This window comes from Leptosomus discolor, unplaced genomic scaffold (genome assembly GCF_034619465.1).
Source record: "Leptosomus discolor isolate bLepDis1 unplaced genomic scaffold, bLepDis1.hap2 HAP2_SCAFFOLD_117, whole genome shotgun sequence".
NCBI classification, from domain to species: Eukaryota; Metazoa; Chordata; class Aves; order Leptosomiformes; family Leptosomidae; genus Leptosomus; species Leptosomus discolor.
The window spans coordinates 41,047-60,904 of NW_028237902.1; the positions used below are offsets into that span (position 1 = coordinate 41,047).

Genomic DNA, 19,858 nt, shown 5'->3' on the forward strand with positions numbered 1-19,858 from the left:
CTGCCCGCGGGACACGGGAGGGGGCAGGTTCCTGGCCAAAGCCTGGAAACCGAGGATTTCGGGACGCCCCAAACCTGAGGATTTCAGGACACCCGAAAACCGAGCATTTCGGGACGCCCCAAACCCGAGGATTTCGGGACGCCCCAAACCCGAGGATTTCGGGACGCCCCAAACCCGAGGATTTCGGGACGCCCAAACCCTGAGGATTTCGGGACGCCCAAACCCGAGGATTTCGGGACGCCCCAAACCCGAGGATTTCGGGACGCCCCAAACCCGAGCATTTCGGGACGCCCAAACCCTGAGGATTTCGGGACGCCCCAAACCCGAGCATTTCGGGACGCCCCAAACCCGAGCATTTCGGGACGCCCCCAAACCCGAGCATTTCGGGACACCCCAAACCTGAAGATTTCGGACGCCCCAAACCCGAGCATTTCGGGACATCCCGAAACACCTGAGGATTTCGGGACGCCCCAAACCCGAGCATTTCGGGACGCCCCAAACCCGAGCATTTCGGGACGCCCCAAACCCGAGCATTCGGGACGCCCAAAAACCTGAGGATTTCGGGACACCCAAAAACCTGAGTGATTTCGGGACGCCCAAAAACCTGAGGATTTCGGGACATGTGGGGTGCAGAGGGGCCTCCTCAAGCCCCAAAACCCAGCGAAGGTCCCCGGGGGCCGATGGGGGGTCAGAGGCCGCGACCTGGCGCCGAACTCCACCAAACCCCTCTGGATTTGGGAGAGGGGAGGGGGAAAAAGCCCCAAGCCACGCTGCCGCGGGGTAAAGAAGCGCCGTGCGGGAAGCGGGGGGTCACGGCGGGGCCTCCTCGGGGGGGGGGGGGTCTCCTCTCTGGCCGCAGAGCCCAAACCCCGGCGCCGAGGGGCGCCCCAGGCTCTGGGTGACGCCGGGCCGGGAACGTCTGGGCTGAAAGCAGACGCCCGGGCTGTGAAAGACCCGTGGCCGCGGGCCAGCAGCGGGCTTCGGACCGCCAGGGCTGCTGGCCCAAACTGGCCCCCCCCAAAGGCCCCATTGCTGCTATTTTGGGGCGATTTTCTTACCCGGTGGACTTTAAACACGCAGGAGCTTAAAATGGCCTTGTTTCCTTAACCCTCTGCCCACCGCCAGCCCCCCAAGGCCCTCACTGCCCCCCCAAACCCCCCTAACCCACCGCCAGCCCCCCCCAGGCCTCATTGCCCCCCCCAAACCCCCCCTAACCCACCGCCAGCTCCCCCCAGGCCTCATTGTCCCCCCAAACCCCCCAACCCCACTGCCAGGCCCCCAAGGCCCTCCCCATCCCCCCAAACCCACCTCCAGCCCCCCCCCCGGCCCTCATTGTCCCCCCAAAGCCCCCAACCCCACCTCCAGCCCCCCAAGGCCCTCATTGTCCCCCCAAAGCCCCCAACCCCACCTCCAGCCCCCCAAGGCCCTCACTGCCTCCCCCAAATCCCCCTACCCCACCTCCAGCCCCCCAAGGCCCTCATTCTCCTCCCAAAGCCCCCCAAACCCACCGACAGCCCCCCCCCCGGCCCTCATTGTCCCCCAAATCCCCCAACCCCACCGACAGCCCCCAAGGCCCTCCCCGTCCCCCCAAACCACCCAACCCCACCACCAGCCCCCCAAGGCCCTCACTGCCCCCCCAAACCCCCCCAACACCACCGCCAGCCCCCCCCAGGCCCTCATTGCCCCCCCAAACCCCTCAACCCCACTGCCAGCCCCCCAAGGCCCTCATTGTCCCCTCAAACCCCCCAACCCCACCGCCAGGCCCCCAAGGCCCTCCCCATCCCCCCAAACCCACCTCCAGCCCCCCCCAGGCTCTCATTGTCCCCCCAAAGCCCCCAACCCCACCGACAGCCCCCCAAGGCCCTCACTGCCCCCCCAAATCCCCCAACCCCACCTCCAGCCCCCCAAGGCCCTCATTGTCCCCCCAAAGCCCCCTACCCCACGCCGGCCCCCAAGGCCCTTCCCGTCCCCCCATAACCACCTCCAGCCCCCCCCAGGCTCTCATTGTCCCCCCAAAGCCCCCAACCCCACCGCCAGCCCCCCAAGGCCCTCCCCGTCCCCCCAAATCCCCCTACCCCACCTCCAGCCCCCCAAGGCCCTCACTGTCCCCTCAAACACACCTCCAGCCCCCCCAGGCCCTCACTGCCCCCCCAAACCCCCCAACCCCACCTTCGCCCCCCAAGCCCTCCCCGTCCCCCCAAACCCCCCAACCCCACCTTCACCCCCCCCGGACCTTCCTTACGTCCGTGTCCGTCCCCCCCCATTACCAGCACTCCCCCCACCCCGCTTTCCGTACAGCGCCCTGCGCGCCGCCATGTTGCCCCGCCGCCGCGCGCGCCGCCATGTTGCCGTACAGACCTCACGCCATTTCCGCTTCCGCCGGAAACCGCCTCGGTCTCTTTCTCTCCCCGCGCTGGCGGCTGCAGAGGGCGGCCGGAGGGGACCGGGCCGTGGCCTCCGTTGAATCCGCCGCCATCCTCCCGCCCCGCCGCCGCCATGACGGAGCAGATGACCCTGCGGGGCACCCTGAAGGGCCACAACGGCTGGGTGACCCAGATCGCACCACGCCGCAGTTCCCGGACATGATTCTCTCCGCTTCGCGCGGTGAGGGCCGGACCCGGGCGGGGCGGGAGGGGGTCGGGGGCGACCATGGGACAGGGGGGGAGGGGGGAGTCAGGGGGAGACCATCAGCCTGGGGAGGGGGGAGACCGTTGGGCTGGGTGAGGAGAGGAGCAGGAGAGGTCAGAGGTCAAGGAGGGGGTGGGAGGGGGTGAGGGGGGGTTTCGGGGAGACCGTGGAGGGAGGAGGGGCGAGGGGAGACCGTGAGGCCGGAGTGGGGCGGGGAGACCATGATCTGGGGGTCCCAGGGAGACCATGAGTGCAGAGTGTGGAGACCATGATTTGGGGGTCCCAGGGAGACCGTGGAGGGGAGACCGTGGAAGGGAGAAGGGGCGAGGGGAGACCGTGATCTGGGGTCCCCAGGGAGAACATGGAGGGGAGAAGGGACAGGGGGAGACCATGGTCTGGGGGTCACAGGGAGAGCATGGAGGGAGACCATGAGCCCAGAGGGGAGAGGGGCAGGGAAGGCGCTGGGGCTTGGTAGGAGAGAGGGGCGAAAGGGAGACCATGGCCTGGGGATTTGCTGGGTAGGGGGGGGAATAGGCTGGAGCCCCCCCACTTTGGGAGTCGGGGAGAGGAGGGCAGGCCCCTGCTCGTCACGACCGGCAGGAGGGCGCAGAGACCTGGTCACCCCCTTTTCTTTGACAGCCCCCCCCCCCCCCCGATTCCTGCGGGTTGACAGAGGCTGCACCCCCCGAGGTGACCCCCCCCTTACCCCTCTCTCTGCCCCCCTCCCCCAGACAAAACCATCATCATGTGGAAGCTGACCCGTGACGAGACCAACTACGGGATCCCGCAGCGGGCGCTGCGCGGCCACTCGCACTTCGTCAGCGACGTGGTCATCTCCTCCGACGGGCAGTTCGCCCTCTCGGGCTCCTGGGACGGCACCTTGCGCCTCTGGGACCTCACCACGTGAGTCGGGGGCGGGGGGGGGCGCCTGGGAGAGAGGGGGGACGGGGTCATGGACCTGTCAAAAAGGAAGAGTTTGGGGGGGGGAGGCAGGAATCGGGGGGGTGTGGGGCCGCTCTTCCTTGGCGCCTTCTCTCGATGATTAGACCCGACGCAAAGTCTTGACGATCCTCCGGGATCTGAAGACACCGTCCTGCAATTATGACGGGAGAGGAGCGTCGAGGAGGGCTCAAGGCTCTTCTTTTGGGGTCATTCTGGGCTGAATTTGGGGTGGGGTGGGGAGGGTGGTGTTCAGCCAGGAGAAGAGGGGCCCAGATTGGCAGAGCCGGGGGGGGGGCGTGGGTTAAATTCCTCCCAGTTCCCCCACTCCTTCTCCAAATCCATGGAGGTGGATTTGGGGGGACAGGGAGGGCTTTGGGGGGCCGGAGGTGGGGTAGGGGGATTTGGGGGACGAGGAGGGCCTTGGGGGGCTGGCAGTGAGATTGGGGGATTTTAGGGGACAGGAAGGGCCTTGGGGGGCTGGCGATGGGGTTGGGGGTTTGGGGGATGGGGAGGGCCTTGAGGGGCTGGCGGTGGAGTCGGGGGATGGGGAGGACCTTGGGGGCTGGTTGTGGGGTTTGGGGGGACAGGGAGGGCCTTGGGGAGCTGGAGGTGGAGTAGGGGGGTTTAGGAGGGCAGGGAGGGCCTTGGGGGGCTGGCGGTGGGGTTGGGGGGGTTTGAGGGGACAGGGAGGACCTTGGGGGGCTGGCGGTGGGGTTGGGGGGGTTTGAGGGGACAGGGAGGACCTTGGGGGGCTGCGGGTGGGGTTGGGGGGTTTGAGGGGACAGGGAGGACCTTGGGGGGGCTGGCGGTGGCATAGGAGGGGTTTGAGGGGAAAAAAAGGGAACCGTCGCTCCTTACCCTTTCACAGACCCCTCCGTGTTCCTTTTGCCTTGAAATATTGGGATTTTTTTCTCCTCCCTCCTCGGTGGAATTTGTCCCTGAGCCTGTCCCGTTCTGTCTCCCTGTTCTTCAGCGGCACCACCACCCGTCGCTTCGTGGGCCACACCAAGGACGTCCTGAGCGTGGCCTTCTCCTCCGACAACCGCCAGATCGTGTCGGGCTCGAGGGACAAGACCATCAAGCTCTGAACACGTTGGGCGTCTGCAAGTACACGGTGCAGGTGAGCCCCTCCCCCCAGCCCCGGGGCGGGTGGGCTTCCACGTCCCACCTCCACCGGAAGCACCTCCCGTGGACTTGGTTTGAGGTCAAATCCACCGCTTTTGGGTGGGGAACCCCGGGTCTTCCAGCCCGGCCCTCGTGGTGAGAGCGAGATGTTCCTCGCCGACCCCGGAGTGGGGCCTGAGGGGACGGGGTGTCGGGGGGGGGACACACACACACGGGGTGGGGAAGACCCAGCGCCGTTCCTCTTCCCCAGGACGAGAGCCACTCGGAGTGGGTGTCCTGCGTCCGCTTCTCCCCCAACAGCAGCAACCCCATCATCGTCTCCTGCGGCTGGGACAAACTGGTGAAGGTGAGGTGGCGTCTGCCAGACCTTCGCTGGGGTCCCCGAGTGCCCCGGGGAAGGGGGTTTCCCCCCCTGTATCCCCCAGAATTGGGGTGCTGTAGCGGTTTAACCCCCTTTTCTTCTACCCCCGTGGTCCCCGCCCGCCCCAGGTGTGGAATTTGGCCAACTGCAAGCTGAAGACGAACCACATCGGGCACACGGGCTACCTGAACACGGTGACCGTCTCCCCCGACGGCTCCCTCTGCGCCTCCGTGGCAAGGTACGTGTCACAGGGGCGAGGGTGAAGGTCTCCTCTGCTCCTGCCTTCCTTCCTCCTTAGGGTGGTCCCCTCTTCTTCCTTCCTTCCTTCCTCCTTTGGGTGGGCTCCTCTTCTTCCTTCCTTCCTTCCTTCCTTGGGTGGGCTCCTCTTCTTCCTTCCTTCTTCCTGCCTTGTTGGGCTCCTCTTCTTCCTTCCTTCCTTTCTCCTTTGGGAGGGCTCCTCTTCTTCCTTCCTTCCTTCCTCCTTTGGGTGGGCTCCTCTTCTTCCTTCCTTCCTTCCTTCCTCCTTTGGGTGGGCTCCTCTTCTTCCTTCCTTCCTTCCTTCCTCCTTTGGGTGGGCTCCTCTTCTTCCTTCCTTCCTTCCTTCCTCCTTTGGGTGGGCTCCTCTCCTTCCTTCCTTCCTTCCTTGGGTGGTCTTCTCCTCTCCTTCCTTCCTTCCTTGGGTGGGCTCCTCTCCTCCTTTCTTCCTGGGGTCTCCATGGCTTCACCGTGGTCACAGCGGAAAAGGGCCTCTTGGAGGCGGAAAAGATCCCAACGAGGGGGCGGGAAAGGTCCCGGTGGGGGACACGAGGGTTGGTTTTCGCCCCAACGACGACTCCTCGCGCCCCGCAGGACGGCCAGGCCATGCTGTGGGACCTCAACGAAGGCAAACACCTCTACACCTTGGACGGCGGCGACATCATCAACGCCCTCTGCTTCAGCCCAACCGCTACTGGCTCTGCGCCGCCACCGGCCCCAGCATCAAGATCTGGGTACGTCCCCCCTCCTGTCCCCGGCTGGGCAGGGCTCCTCCGGGAGAGGACTCAGTTCCTTCCGTTTTGGGGGTTTTGGAGTCACCTCCACGGTTGAGGTCCTCGCTCTGGGGCCCAGGTCTTGGAGGAGACTCAGTTCCTTCAGTTTTGGGGGTTTCTCCTGGGTTTGAAGTCACCTCCATGGTCAACGTCCTCGCTTTGGGGCGCAGCTCTTGGAGGAGACTCAGTTCTTTTGGTTTTGGGGGTTTTGGAGTCGCCTCCACGGTCAAGGTCCTTGCTTTGGGGCCCAGGTCTTGGAGGAGACTCAGTTCCTTTGGTTTTGGGCTTTCTCCTGGGTTTGGAGTCACCTCCATGGTCAAGGTCCTCGCTTTGGGTCGCAGCTCTTGGAGGAGACTCAGTTCCTTCGTTTTGGGGGTTTCTCCTGGTTTGGACTCACCTCCACGGTCAAGGTCCTCGCTTTGGGGCGCAGCTCTTGGAGGAGACTCAGTTCTTTTGGTTTTGGGGGTTTTGGAGTCGCCTCCATGGTCAAGGTCCTTGCTTTGGGGCCCAGGTCTTGGAGGAGACTCAGTTCCTTTGGTTTTGGGGCTTTCTCCTGGGTTTGGAGTCACCTCCATGGTCAAGGTCCTCGCTTTGGGGCGCAGCTCTTGGAGGAGACTCAGTTCCTTCGGTTTTGGGGGTTTCTCCTGGGTTTGGAGTCACCTCCACAGTTGAGGTCCTGGCTCCGGGCGCAGCTCTTGGAGGAGGAGCTCCCCCAGGGAGGAGCTGTCCCACCGGGGGGGGGGGCGGGGGTCACGCAGCAGCCACGGGTCCCCCTTGGCCGAGGAGGGTGGCGGTGGCCGCGGGGCAGCGCCGCCGCGCCGTGATGAAACACTTGGGTGCCGTCTGACCGCGTCTCCGTGCGGAAAATCCAGAGGCTGTTTCTGAGCGACCCTCTGCTCCCAGAGGTGGGGTCGGTCGGGGGAGTTTCCCGCTGCGGGACCCCCTTCCCCCCCCCGCCCCCCTCGGTCCTTCACCACCTCCTGTCCTCCTGCAGGACCTGGAAGGGAAGATCATCGTGGACGAGCTGAAGCAGGAGGTGATCAGCACCAGCAGCAAGGCCGAGCCGCCCCAGTGCACCTCGCTGGCCTGGTCCGCGGACGGGCAGGTAAAACCCCCCCCCTGCCCCGGGGAACGGGGGTCTGGGGGACCCTCCCGCTGCTCGAGGGGCCGAGGGCCCGTGCAGACGCTCGTGCTCCGCTCCCGGGGCCATCCCTGCCCGCAAGGGCGAGAGCTTCCCGGCCTCTCCTCGCCTCCTTCCTTGGGCTCTCCTCGCCTCCTTCCCTGCCCGGGCTCTTCCTCGCCTCCTGCCTTCCGGCCTCTCCTCGCCTCCTGCCTTCCCGGCCTCTCCTCGCCTCCTGCCTTCCCGGCCTCTCCTCTGCCTCCTGCCTTCCCGGCCTCTCCTCGCCTCCTGCCTTCCCGGCCTCTCCTCGCCTCCTGCCTTCCCGGCCTCTCCTCGCCTCCTGCCTTCCCGGCCTCTCCTCGCTCTGCCTTCCCTCGCCTCCTTCCTGCCCGGCCTCTCCTCGCTCCTTCCTGCCCGGCCTCTCCTCGCCTCCTTCCTTCCCGGCCTCTCCTCGCCTCCTTCCTGCCTTCTTTTCTTCCTTCCTGGGGTCTCCTTCGCTCCCTCCTTCCTTCCTTCCTTTGGTGGTCTCCTCCTTCCTTCCTGGGGTCTTCTCCCTTCCTTTCTTCCTTCCTGGGCTCTCCTTCCTTCCTTTCTTCCTTCCTGGGCTCTCCTTCCTTGCTTTTCTTCCTTCCTTGCTTTTCTTCCTTCCTTGCTTTTCTTCCTTCCTTGCTTTTCTTCCTTCCTGGGCTCTCCTGCCTTCCTTCCTTCCTTGCTTTTCTTCCTTCCTGGGCTCTCCTGCCTTCCTTCCTTCCTTGCTTTTCTTCCTTCCTGGGCTCTCCTGCCTTCCTTCCTTCCTTCCTTGCTTTTCTTCCTTCCTGGGCTCTCCTGCCTTCCTTCCTGGGCTCTCCTTCCTTCCTCCCTCCCAGCTCTCCTCCTCTACCTCCCCAACCCCTGGGCCATCGGGGTCCAACTCTCCGCTGCAGGAGTCGCCCCCCCCCCCCCCCCCCCCCCCGCCGGGGCCCGCAGCCCCTTGGCCCCCCGCCCCGGGGTCCCCCCTCGCCCCCCGCCCCTCACCCGCCTCCCCCTTTCCTCCGCAGACCCTCTTCGCCGGCTACACCGACAACCTCGTCCGGTCTGGCAGGTCACCATCGGCACCAGATAAGGACGCGGGCGCGAGGAACGGCAGATTTTGGTGTACGAAACCCAATAAAAGAGCGTTTTAGGGAGCTCCTGGGGCCCCCTCCTGTCCCCTGCGGGGCCACCCCACGACCTGGGGGTGCGGGGAAGAGCCGGGGTCGGAGCTCGGCTCCGGCGGGACGCGGATCAGGGAGACAAAACCCCGACGGGGAGAGCGTGGTGGCCACCAGACGGGGGTCCCCAGGCCTCCGAGGGTGGGGGCGCGGGGGTGGCCAGGGGCCACGGGTGGCCCACGAGCCGTTTCAGAGCCCGCGGTGCAGGAGAATCGATGGCGGAGGGGGGGGTGGGGACGTGGTGGGAAGTGGGCGACGGGGCCAGCGAGCGACTCCGGGGGGGTGGGGGGGGGGGGGGGGGTTCTCCCGTGCTGCCGCAGACCTGGGAAAAAAGGAACAAAAAATCCCGAGAAAACCCCAGAAAACGGATAAATTCCAGCAGCAGCGGTTAGGGAAGCGAGGCCTCGGGGCCTCGTCATCCCCCCCCGGGGGATTTCCGAGGCGCCGCTAACGAAGGGAGGGGGTTTAACGGGGGAACTTCTCAGCCCTGAGCTAATTGGGAGGGATTAGGGCAGGATTAACGAGGGGAGATTAGAGGGGCGGCTGGGGGGGGTGGGGTGGGGGGAGGGGAGCAAGGCCAGGCAGGCTGCGGGGGGACCCTGACCCCCCATCCCTCCCGGCGCGGGATTTAAGGCAGATTTGCCGGGGAACGGCTCCTTCCAGCCTCGACCGGGATCGCGAGAGGCCGGAGACGTGGGTTTACAATCTTGTCCTTTATTATTATTATTATTATTATTATTTCTTGACATCTCATAAAACTAAATCTCCATTTTAATTCTTATTTTAGCCAAAAATATTTTGAACTAGCTCTGTAATGCCAACAGGAGAAAAAAAAAAACCAAATAACCAATCCACCAACAAAAATGAAAAAAAAAAAAGGGAAGAAGAAACCCCAAGGGGTGTCGGGCCGAGTCCCTGGAGCGGGAGAGGATCCCGCTGGAAACTCCACGGCGGCCGAGAGGAGAAATTAAAAAAAAAAAAGGGGGGGAGAGAAAAATAAATACCCCCATTCCGGCCGGTTCCGACCCCCGCGGCCGGGATGCGCCGGCTCTGGGGGGGGAGGAGGAGGAGGAGGAGGAGGAGGAGGAGGAGGAGAGCGGCTCTTCGCCCCCTCCTCGGCCCCCGATAAAGTGCCAGGCCCACCAGAAATGGTCACGAAGGGAAGCGTTGGGGGGGGTTAGAGAGCAGAGACCACCCCCCTCCCCCCCCCAAAAAAAAACCAGGAGGAGACGATGGCGGGTCCAGGTGGGCCCCGAGGATGCCCGGGAGGGGAATTCCCAACAAATCCAGGAGGCAAAAGCCGCAGGTTTTGGGGAAGAGATTGGAGAAGCCGAGGAGCACTCGCGCCCCGGAGCCCCCCCCAGACCTCGAACCGAACCGCCGCCGCGCTGGAAGGATTTGGGGGAAGGGGGGGAAAAAAAAAAAAAACAGGGAGAGAGGAGCTTCCTGGTGGGAAGAGCCGGAGTTAAAACCCCCTCGGAGGCGGATTCCGAACCACCCCAGCGGGAGGGAAGAGGCCTCGTGAGCGAGCGCAGCGTTGGGGCCCGCCAACGAGATCCCGAGGGGTCCAAGGAGGGGAGGAAAAGAAGGAAGAGAGGGGGGAGGAAAAGAAGGAAGAGAGGGGGGAGGAAAAGAAGGAAGAGAGGGGGGAGGAAAAGAAGGAAGAGAGGGGGGAGGAAAAGAAGGAAGAGAGGGGGGAGGAAAAGAAGGAAGAGAGGGGGGAGGAAAAGAAGGAAGAGAGGGGGGAGGAAAAGAAGGAAGAGAGGGGGGAGGAAAAGAAGGAAGAGAGGGGGGAGGAAAAGAAGGAAGAGAGGGGGGAGGAAAGAAGGAAGAGAGGGGGGAGGAAAAGAAGGAAGAGAGGGGGGAGGAAAAGAAGGAAGAGAGGGGGGAGGAAAAGAAGGAAGAGAGGGGGGAGGAAAAGAAGGAAGAGAGGGGGGAGGAAAAGAAGGAAGAGAGGGGGGAGGAAAAGAAGGAAGAGAGGGGGAGGAAAAGAAGGAAGAGAGGGGGGAGGAAAAGAAGGAAGAGAGGGGGGAGGAAAAGAACCCAAGGAAGAGCGCAGGGCTGTTGGGCCCCGCAAGGAGATCCTGAAGGCTTCAAGGATGGGAGGAGAGGGAAGAAAACCGGGGGGGGGGAGAGAGGGAAGAAAACCAGGGGGGGGAGAGCACCCCGAGAAGAGCGTGGGGCCGTCGGGCCCTGCCAGCGAGATCCCGAGGGGTTCAAGGACGGGAGGAAAAAGGGTTCAAGGACGGGAGGAAAAAGGAGGAAAATCAGACGAGAAGCCCCCCAAGGAGAGCGCGGGGCAGTGCAAGGCCGGCGGGGCGGCGCCGGCGGGGGGCGGCGCGGCGCGGGGCGGGGGTCAGGCGCAGATTTTGATGCGGGAGCCCTTGGCCAAGACGCGGAAGAAGGGGAAGATGCGCTCGTGGAAGGAGGCGTTGAAGGTGTGGATGTGGGTCATGCTCTCGGCGTTGTAGAAGCCCAGCTGGCCCCGCTCGTAGTCCAGGTAGACGCCGAAGCGCCGGGGCCGCTCGCCGGGCGACAGGGCCGTCTGCTCCGTGGCCGTCAGCGCTTGGTACTTCTTCCCGTTGGTGCCCACGCACCAGATCTCCCGCTTCGGGTGCGGCCCCACCGTCTTCTCCTTGCGGCGAGCCGTCTCGCGGGCGGCGCCCACCGCCCAGCCCCGCCGGCCCCCCACCTCCACCTCCCAGTAGTGGCGACCGGCGGTGAAACCCTGCGAGCCCAAAACGCAATAATCCGAGTCGAAACGCTTGGGGTTGTCCGGCAGGTCCTGGCGCCGTTCGCCCAGCTTCACGCTCCGGCGGTCCAGGGAGAGGCTCAGGCGAGGGTGGGCCGTGTCGGGGTCCAGGGTCACATCGGCTGCCGGGGAGGGGGGGGGGGACGGGGGCGTCAGGGGGTCGCCTGTCACCCCCATCTCCCCCTAAACCCAAGCCTGAGGGGGTTTTTTCCCCCCCCCGAGGGTTTTTTCCCCCCCCCGAGGGGGTTTTTTCCCCCCCATCCTCTTCATTCCCAACCCAAATCCTCACCCCACGCGTGTACCTGCAGCACCAGTGGCTACCCCAAGGGATAGCCCCCCACCCGGGGTCTGTACTGGTTTTGGCTGGATACAGCTAAACCCCTTGTAACCCCCTCAGATTCCCTCGTCACCCCCTTAACTCCTCCCAGATTCCCTCCGCGCTCCCTCATAACCCTCCCAAATTCCCTCGGCGCTCCCTTCCCCTTACAACTCTCCCCAGAGTCCCTCAGCGCCCCCCTCAACCCTCCCCAAATTCCCTTGTCACCCCCCGTTAGATCCCCTCACCACCCCCTTAAATCCCCCCAAATCCCCTCGTCACCCCCTCACATACCCTCTTCAAACTCCCTCCTTGCTCCCTCCTCCTTCCAACCCTCCCAAACCCCCTCGGCGCCCCCTCAAATCCCCCAAACCCCCTCGGTGCCCCCCCAAACCCCCTCGGTGCCCCTCAAACCCCCTCGGTGCCCCCTCAAACCCCTCGGTGCCCCCTCAAACCCCCTCGGTGCCCCCTAAACCCCCTCGGCGCCCCCTAAACCCCCTCGGCGCCCCCTAAACCCCCTCGGCGCCCCCTAAACCCCCTCGGCGCCCCCTAAACCCCCTCGGCGCCTCCTCAAATCCCCCCAAACCCCCTCGGCGGCCCCTCAAATCCCCCCAAACCCCCTCGGCGCCCCCTCAAATCCCCCCCAACCCCCCTCGGCGGCCCCTCAATCCCCCCAACCTCCCTGGTCGCTCCCCTCGGGCAGAGGGGCCGGGTCTGGCTCACCTTGAGGGACTTTACTGAAGACTTTCTCCATCTTCCTCATCACCACGTCCTGCAGAAAGTAATTGCGATATTTTTTCCCCACGTCCACCGGCACCATCTCGGGCTCCTGGAATTTGATGTTCTCGCATCTGCCGGCGGGGGGAAAAAGTGAAAAACCCGCCCAACACGCGCCCCAACCCCCCGAGCGGGGCAGAGCTCCGCTCCCAAAGTGCTGCGGGGCCTCCCGAGGTCTCTTCCCACCCTTTTTCCTCCCTCTTACGTCCCCAAAATTCCCATTTCTACCAGCTCCGCTCCCAGAAGTGCTGCGGGGCCTCCCGAGGTCTCTTCCCACCCTTTTTCCTCCCTCTTACGTCCCCAAAATTCCCATTTCTACCAGCTCCGCTCCCAAAGTGCTGCGGGACCTCCCGAGGTCTCTTCCCACCCTTTTTCCTCCTCTCACGTCCCCAAAATTCCCGTTTCTGCCCCGCCGGGGCCATCAGCCGGGACCTTCCCGCCATCGCCGGCCACGGCCGAGCTTCCCCTCGCGTTACCCACCCCCAGCCCGGAAAAGCCGCCTTGTAAACCAAACCCGGGGCTTTTCCCCCCAAAACCCCAGCTCCTCCCGGTGAGGAGCAGCCACTGACCTGATGAAAGTGCCTTTGATGTCCTGCGAGCGGGCGGGGGAGGAAGAGGAAGAAAAGGTTACGGAGGACCGAGGCCGATCCCGGCGCGGGCTCCCGCCGAAACCTCTTGGCCCCCAGCGCTGCGCCGAGCCCCCCCCGCCCCGCCGAGCCCGGGAATATCCCACGGGGAGACGCGTCCTGCGGATTCACCCACGGTCGAGGCTCTTCCCCGGCATCCCAGCGGACCCCAAATCGTGCGGGGGGTCCCGTTTCCCCCCCTCCGTGGTGGGATCCCGGCGGGGGAAGGATCCCTGTTTCCCCCCCTCCGTGGTGGGATCCCGGCGGGGGAAGGATCCCTCCGCCGGGTGAGGACGGTCTCCCGTGGGGAAGAGCTTTCTGGAAGCGGGGTCTCTCTGCTCGATCCCCCCCCCCCAACGTTCCCCCCTCGTGGGGCTCCTGCGGCCGCCGAGGCGAGCGAGCTTCGGGGTCCGGAGATCAACCACGAGGCTCCTCCGACCAGTTTGGGAAGGCCCAAAACCAACTGGGAGAGGCCTCGCTCGGCCCAGCAGCGGGGCTCTACCTCCTCCTGGGATCCGTCGCGACATTCCCCTCTTCCCACCCCAGGAATAGAGGGAAGGAGGGGAAAAAAACCAACTCCAAACCCCCGGATCCATCACAACATTCCCCTCTTCCCACCCCAGGAATAGGGAAGGGGGGAAAACCAGCCCCAAACTCCTGGATCCATCGTGACATCCCTCTATTCCTGAGGTGGGAAGAGGGGAATGTCGCGACGGATCTGCGGGTTTGGGATTGTTTTTCCCCCCTTTCCCCTCTTCCCACCCCAGGAATAGGGGGAAGGGGGGAAAAACAGCCCCAAACTCCCGGATCCATCGCGACATCCCTCTATTCCTGGGGTGGGAAGAAGGGAAAGGGGGGAAAAAACCACCCCAGACCCCTGGATCCGTCACATTCCCCTCTTCCCACCCCAGGAATAGAGGGAAGGGGGAAAAACGACCCCAAACCCCCAGATCTGTCGCGACATCCCTCTATTCCTGGGGTGGGGAGAAGGGAAAGGGGGGAAAAAACCACCCCAAACCCACAACATTCCCTCTTCCCACCCCAGGAATAGAGGGAAGGGGGGAAAACCAACCCCAAACTCCCGGATCCATCGCGACATTCCCTTCTTCCCACTGCAGGAATAGAGGGAAGGGGGAAAAAACGACCCCAAACCCCCAGATCTGTCGTGACATCCCTCTATTCCTGGGGTGGGAAGAAGGGAAAGGGGGGAAAAAACCACCCCAGACCCCCGGATCCGTCACATTCCCCTCTTCCCACCCCAGGAATAGAGGAAAGGGGGGAAATAACGACCCCAAACCCCCGGATCTGTCGTGACATCCCTCTATTCCTGGGGTGGGAAGAGGGGAAAGGGGGGAAAAAAACACCCCAAACCCACAACATTCCCCTCTTCCCACCCCAGGAATAGAGGGAAGGGGGGAAAAACCGCCCCAAACCCCCGGATCTGTCGCGACATCCCTCTATTCCTGGGGTGGGAAGAAGGGAAAGGGGGGAAAAAAACACCCCAGACCCCCGGATCTGTCACATTCCCCTCTTCCCACCCCAGGAATAGAGGGAAGGGGGAAAAAACAACCCCAAACTCCCGGATCCATCGCGACATTCCCTTCTTCCCACTGCAGGAATAGAGGGAAGGGGGAAAAAACGACCCCAAACCCCCGGATCTGTCGCGACATCCCTCTATTCCTGGGGTGGGGAGAAGGGAAGGGGGGAAAAAAAGCACCTCAAACCCACAACATTCCCCTCTTCCCACCCCAGGAATAGAGGGAAGGGGGGAAAAAACGACCCCAAACCCCCGGATCTGTCGCGACATCCCTCTGTTCCTGGCGTGGGAAGAAGGGAAAGGGGGGAAAAAAACCCACCCCAAACCCACAACATTCCCCTCTTCCCACCCCAGCAACCGCGGGAAGCGGGGGGAAAAACCCCACCCCAAACTCTCCCCCCCCCCCCCGAAACCCCCGCAGGGAAGGACCTTGAGGAGCTGGAGCCCGTCCTGCTTGCTCTTGTCCTCCGCCTCGGCGAGGAGGCGGGCGAGGGCGGCGCTCCGCTCCTCCAGCTGGCGCACGTTGGCGCTCTGCCGCGCCAGCAGGCTCTCGTAGCGCTCCTCCAGCTGGTGCAGCAGCAGCACCTGCTCCCCGATGAGGAACTGGTGCAGCACCTCGAAATCCGACTCGAATTCTTTGATCTCCAGCTTCATCTTGTCCTGGGGGGGGGGACGGAGGGGCTCGGGGTGGCGATTCCTCCCCTCTGCCGAGCCGCAAACCCCCACCGCGCGCTCAGGCGCCAAAAAAACCCTTAATTGAGCTCGAATTTGGCAGGGAAACGGCTGCCAGCCCCGCCTGGGACCCCCATTCCTCCCCCAGGGCTCCGATCCCCTCGAAATCCCACTGGAATTCTTTGATCTCCAGCTTCATCTTGTCCTGGAGTGGGATGGAGGGGCTCGGGGTGGCGATTCCTCCCCTCTGCCGAGCCACCGACCGCCGTGACGGGCTCAGGCGCCAAAAAAACCCTTAATTGAGCTCAAATTCGGCGGGGAAACGGCTGCCAGTCCCGTCTGGGACCCCCATTCCTCCCCCAGGGCTCTGATCCCCTCGAAATCCGACTCAAATTCTTTGATCTCCAGCTTCATGTTGTCCTGGAGCGGGACAGAGGGGCTCAGGGTGGCGATTCCTCCCCTCTGCCGAGCCACAAACCCCCACCGCGCGCTCGGGCGCCAAAAAAACCCTTAATTGAGCTCGAATTTAGCAGGCAAACGGCTGCCAGCCCCCGCCTGGGACCCCCATTCCTCCCCCAGGGCTCCGATCCCCTCGAAATCCCGCTGGAATTCTTTGATCTCCAGCTTCATCTTGTCCTGGAGTGGGATGGAGGGGCTCGGGGTGGCGATTCCTCCCCTCTGCCGAGCCACCGACCGCCGTGACGGGCTCAGGCGCCAAAAAAAACCCTTAATTGAGCTCAAATTCGGCGGGGAAACGGCTGCCAGCCCCGCCTGGGACCCCCAGAGCTCCGATCCCGCCGGCAGAGGGGAGGGAAACGCTCCCCCCAACTCGCCCCCCCCCCCCCCCCCCCCCCAGCGCTTCCCGGTTCCAGCGTCCTCCAGCCGCGGTGGAAGCCGGAGAAGCGGGAAAGCGGGAAGGGGAGCGTCCCCCTGGGGCCAGGAGCGGCCGGTTCTCACCCGCAGCTCCGTGATCTTCTCCTCCTCGTTGGATTTCTGCTTCAGGACGGCGTCCAGCTTCTTCTTCAGCGGCTCCAGGTGGCTCTGGAGTTTGTTCTGAGGGAGGAAACACCCCGGATCAGGCCCCCCCACCCCCCTGCTCAGGTGAACCCCCGTGTTTGGGCCTGAGAACAACCTCCCCCCCCCCCCGCGTTTCAGGCTGTTCCCCTTCCGTGCTCCTCCCTGGGGGCACTAGGAATTAGGAACCCAAATCTCCCACCCCCGCCTTGGACGGGGGGAACATCCCCAGACACCAACTCGAGGACCCAGAGAGGGAACCTGCCCCCCTAAAACAAAAAAGAAACCCCCAAACCCCCAACTTTTCCCCCAAAACAACCCCCCGAGGTGCCGACTCTCCCTCCGGAGAGCTGCCGGCGAGGCGAGGCGCCACCACGTGCGGCAGCGACTCCTCCGAGAAGCTTCTGGATGTGAAAGGGATCGAAAAAACACCCCCCCCCCGCCTTCCACGAGACCCCAAAATGCCAGATACGACCCCCACGGAGAAAGCGAAGCCGCCAGAGCCGTGGCCCCCCCCCCCGGCGACGCCGCAGGGGCTCGTTTCGCCCCTTTTCACCCTAAACTGGCCCCGACGGCACCGGCCGATTCCGCCCCTTTTCGCCCCAAACTGGCCCCGACGGCACCGGCCGATTCCGCCTCTTTTCGCCCCAAACTGGCCCTGAGGGCACCGGCCGATTCCGCCCCTTTTCACCCCAAAGGCACCGGCCGATTCCGCCCCTTTTCGCCCTAAACTGGCCCTGAGGGCACCAGCTCATTTCAACCCTTTTCGCCCCAAAGGCACTGGCCAATTTCGCCCCTTTTCACCCCAAACCGACCCCGACGGCACCGGCCAATTTCGACCCTTTTCGACCCAAACCGGCCCCGATGGCACCAGCTCATTTCGCCCCCAAACCAGCCCCAACGGCACCAGCCCATTTTGCCCCTTTTCGCCCCAAACTGGCCTCGACAGCCCCGACCTATTTCGCCCCTTTTCGCCCCAAACTGGCCCCGACGGCACCGGCTCATTTTGCCCCTTTTCGCCCCAAACCGGCCCCGACGGCACCGGCTCATTTTGCCCCTTTTCGCCCCAAACCGGCCCCGACGGCACCGGCTCATTTTGCCCCTTTTCGCCCCAAACCGGCCTCGACAGCCCCGACCGATTTCGCCCCTTTTCGCCCCAAACCGGCCCCGACGGCACCGGCTGAGCTCACTGACGGTTCCTCCCCGGCTTCCCCCTCCCCAAACCTCCCCCCCCGCCGTCCACCAGACCCTCCCCATCCAAACCCACGCACCCGCCGGCGTCGGGGTTTCCCCCGCCCCATCCCGCTCCCCAAACCGGCCCGGCAAGACCTACCCAGCACGGCCCAGCCCCCAAAACCACCCCAAAACCACCTCGTCGTCCCCAAAAAAAACCCCCTCCCCCCCCGCCCCGTACCTTGTAATCCTGCACGACCTCCTCGAGGGGGACGACGCTGTGGTGCTTGTGGCTCCGCGACTCCCTGCACACCACGCAGATGGCTTGCTCGTCCACCTCGCAGAAGAGCTTGAGGGGTTCCTGGTGCTTCTCGCACAAATTCGGGGGGCCCTGACCCCCCACCGCTACCAGGACCCCCGGCGCTCCCGCCGCGGCGCCCGAAACCGAGGGGGCGGGGGGCGCGAGGCGCTGGGGGTGGGGGTGGAGCTGGCGGATGATCTGCACCATGTTGGCCAGCTGGAGGTTGGGTCGGAAATTCCTCTGGAAAAAGGTTTTTCGGCACTGGGGGCAGGTGAAGGTCTGGAGGCGTCGAGGGCGGGTGGCCAGGACGGGGGGAGGAGGCGTTTGCACCTCTTCTTCCTCCTCTTCCACCTCCTCCTCCTCTTCCTCCACGTCTTCCTCCATCACGTCCTCGTCATAGTCCTCGTCCCCAAAGTAAAGCTCGCCCCCCACCCCACCGTCCCACATGTCCTCCTCCACCGGGTCCTCCCACAGGTCGGCGTCGTCTTCCTCCTCGCTCCACATGTCGTCTTCCTCCTCCTCCTCCTCCTCCTCCTCCGCGCCGCCCTCCTCCTCCTCCTCCTCCTCCTGCTCCACATCCAGCTCGTCCTCATCCAGCTCATCCTCCTCATCCTCTAGATCCTCTTCCAGCACGTCGCCCATCCCCACCTCTCCGTCGCCCACCGCCGCCGCCGCCGCCCCCGGGGCCGCCTCGTACTCGCCGCCGCCGCCGCCGCCCCAGAGCTGGGAGATGCAGACGCGGCAGAAGTTGTGCCCGCAGCCGATGGAGACGGGGTCCACGAAATAGTCCAGGCAGATGGCGCAGATGGCTTCCTCCTGCAGCGTCTCCACCGGGTTCAGCCGCCCGCCGGAGCCCCCCGAAGGGACCCCGTCTCCTAAAACCGCTGCGGCCGCCATGAGCGGGAGGCCTGGGGGGTAGGGGGGATGCTGAGAGCTTCTCCTCTTCCTCACGCCTCCCTGGTGACCCCTCTCCAAGCGCTCCCTACGCTGGGGTGGGCACCAGCTCGGACCCAAAGGGTGGCTGGTCCCCACCCAGGTGCCACCGAGGCCCCCGGGGTGTCGCTTCCCCCCACCCCACCCCCGCCACGGGCCGGGCGCTGCTCTCCCCCTCGCTAACGCTTCCCCCCCGCCCCCCCCAGGCTCCCAAAACTTGGGCTCCCCCCGCCCCCAGCCGGGCCTGACGCCGCTCCCCACCCCACAACACCCCCAAGGCCTAACCGGGCGCCGGTGGAGGGCCCCCCCCCCGCCACCAGCCGGGCCTGCTCTAGGCCTCACCGCTCCCCACAGCGATCCCCGCCGCCGGGCCTGGCCCCAAGCTCAGCCCAAGCGGGCCCGGGGGTGCCGCCCTCGCTAGGCCGCTCTCCCCGTCACCCCCGCGCTGCTCGCCGACCCCGGCCCGGGCGGGGGGAAGACGCTCTAGCCCCTCTCCCGCCCCCGCCGCCGCTGACTCTCTATGGTGCGGGCTCCGCCAACAGACGGGAAACGCCGCGACGCTTCCGCTTTCCGGCCTCCCCGCGGCAAACCCCGCCCTTTTAGCGTCAGCTGACCGGAAGTGGCGCTCTAGGCGGCGGGTTGCTAAGGCACCGGGGGAGGTGGAAACCGACGGGGCGGCGCTTTGGCCGCCCCCTCCCGTCGCTCCGCGTCGCCGCGGGGGGATCCCGGCGCCCCGTTGTCCGTGCGGTCACCGCGGCGGCGGCGGCGGCGGCGGCAGAGGCCGCGGCGACTCCGCCGCTCTCTCTGTGGTCCCCGCCGCCGCCCGGCAGCGGGCTTGTCTACCCCCTCCACCTCGTTGATCTTGGAGGTCTGGAGCGGGGGCGGAGGAGGGGTGTGGTGTGCGTGTGACCGAGGGCGGGGCCTGAGGGGTGTGGGCGGAGCCCCCGCAGGGGTGGGCGTGGCTAGGCGGCGCGCGGGCGCGCGGTCCACTAGCGGCCCGGCTAGCTCAGTCGGTAGAGCATGAGACTCTTAATCTCAGGGTCGTGGGTTCGAGCCCCACGTTGGGCGCTTTTTTTGTTTTGTTTTGTTTTCTTACGTTTTTCGGGGTTTTATGGCTTTTCTCGGATTTATTTTGCCGCCCCCGCCGGGCTCTTCCCCCCCCGGAGACTCCGGCCCCCGGTCCCCGCCGCACCGGCGGGGTGTTTTGCACCGTCGTAGCCCCACGCGGGGAAAAGGCGCGCACGGCGTTTCTGTAGTGTAGTGGTTATCACGTTCGCCTCACACGCGAAAGGTCCCCGGTTCGAAACCGGGCAGAAACACCCTCCGTTTTCCTTTTTTCCCCCCCTTCTTCTCTTTCCCCTCC

General features: G+C 65.0%; 3 protein-coding genes and 2 non-coding genes across 5 annotated transcripts in view; 3 read left to right on the top strand and 2 right to left on the bottom strand.

Annotated features, from left to right (window-relative positions):
* LOC104342229 (uncharacterized) overlaps nucleotides 1-19,858 on the bottom strand; it is a gene marked incomplete at its 3' end in the record, with an annotated part of 145,339 nt that overhangs the window by 40,972 nt on the left and 84,509 nt on the right. The gene's annotated exons all lie outside the window — the stretch shown is intronic.
* On the top strand, nucleotides 2,424-8,370 carry LOC104349992 (small ribosomal subunit protein RACK1). Its single transcript, XM_086481366.1, is given in 13 exon segments — nucleotides 2,424-2,557; nucleotides 2,560-2,604; nucleotides 3,360-3,531; nucleotides 4,544-4,653; nucleotides 4,656-4,690; nucleotides 4,946-5,041; nucleotides 5,185-5,286; nucleotides 5,833-5,844; nucleotides 5,906-5,990; nucleotides 5,993-6,045; nucleotides 7,079-7,189; nucleotides 8,242-8,275; nucleotides 8,278-8,370. Coding segments are annotated over 13 exon segments (945 nt in total). The 5' UTR covers nucleotides 2,424-2,496; the 3' UTR covers nucleotides 8,307-8,370.
* Nucleotides 10,723-18,234, bottom strand: TRIM41 (tripartite motif containing 41). Its single transcript, XM_086481360.1, has 6 exons — nucleotides 17,503-18,234; nucleotides 16,032-16,127; nucleotides 14,832-15,062; nucleotides 12,809-12,831; nucleotides 12,186-12,313; nucleotides 10,723-11,268 (listed from the first exon to the last, which is right to left on the bottom strand). Exons 1-6 carry the CDS (start codon nucleotides 18,202-18,204, stop codon nucleotides 10,751-10,753), a joined length of 1,698 nt encoding a protein of 565 aa, XP_086337486.1. The 5' UTR covers nucleotides 18,205-18,234; the 3' UTR covers nucleotides 10,723-10,750.
* Nucleotides 19,491-19,563, top strand: TRNAK-CUU (transfer RNA lysine (anticodon CUU)). The gene has a single exon. It is a non-coding gene; the product is annotated as a tRNA-Lys (tRNA).
* Nucleotides 19,742-19,814, top strand: TRNAV-CAC (transfer RNA valine (anticodon CAC)). Its single transcript has one exon. It is a non-coding gene; the product is annotated as a tRNA-Val (tRNA).

Coding starts and splice junctions, on each gene's coding strand:
- TRIM41 (XM_086481360.1), bottom strand. CDS start 18,204: ATGGGCGACGTGCTGGAAGAGGATCTAGAGGATGAGGAGGATGAGCTG. Junction 12,832..14,831: donor ACGGGCTCCAGCTCCTCAAG/GTCCTTCCCTGC, acceptor GCCCGCTCGCAG/GACATCAAAGGCACTTTCAT. Junction 11,269..12,185: donor CTTCAGTAAAGTCCCTCAAG/GTGAGCCAGACC, acceptor CCTCCCCGGCAG/CCGATGTGACCCTGGACCCC.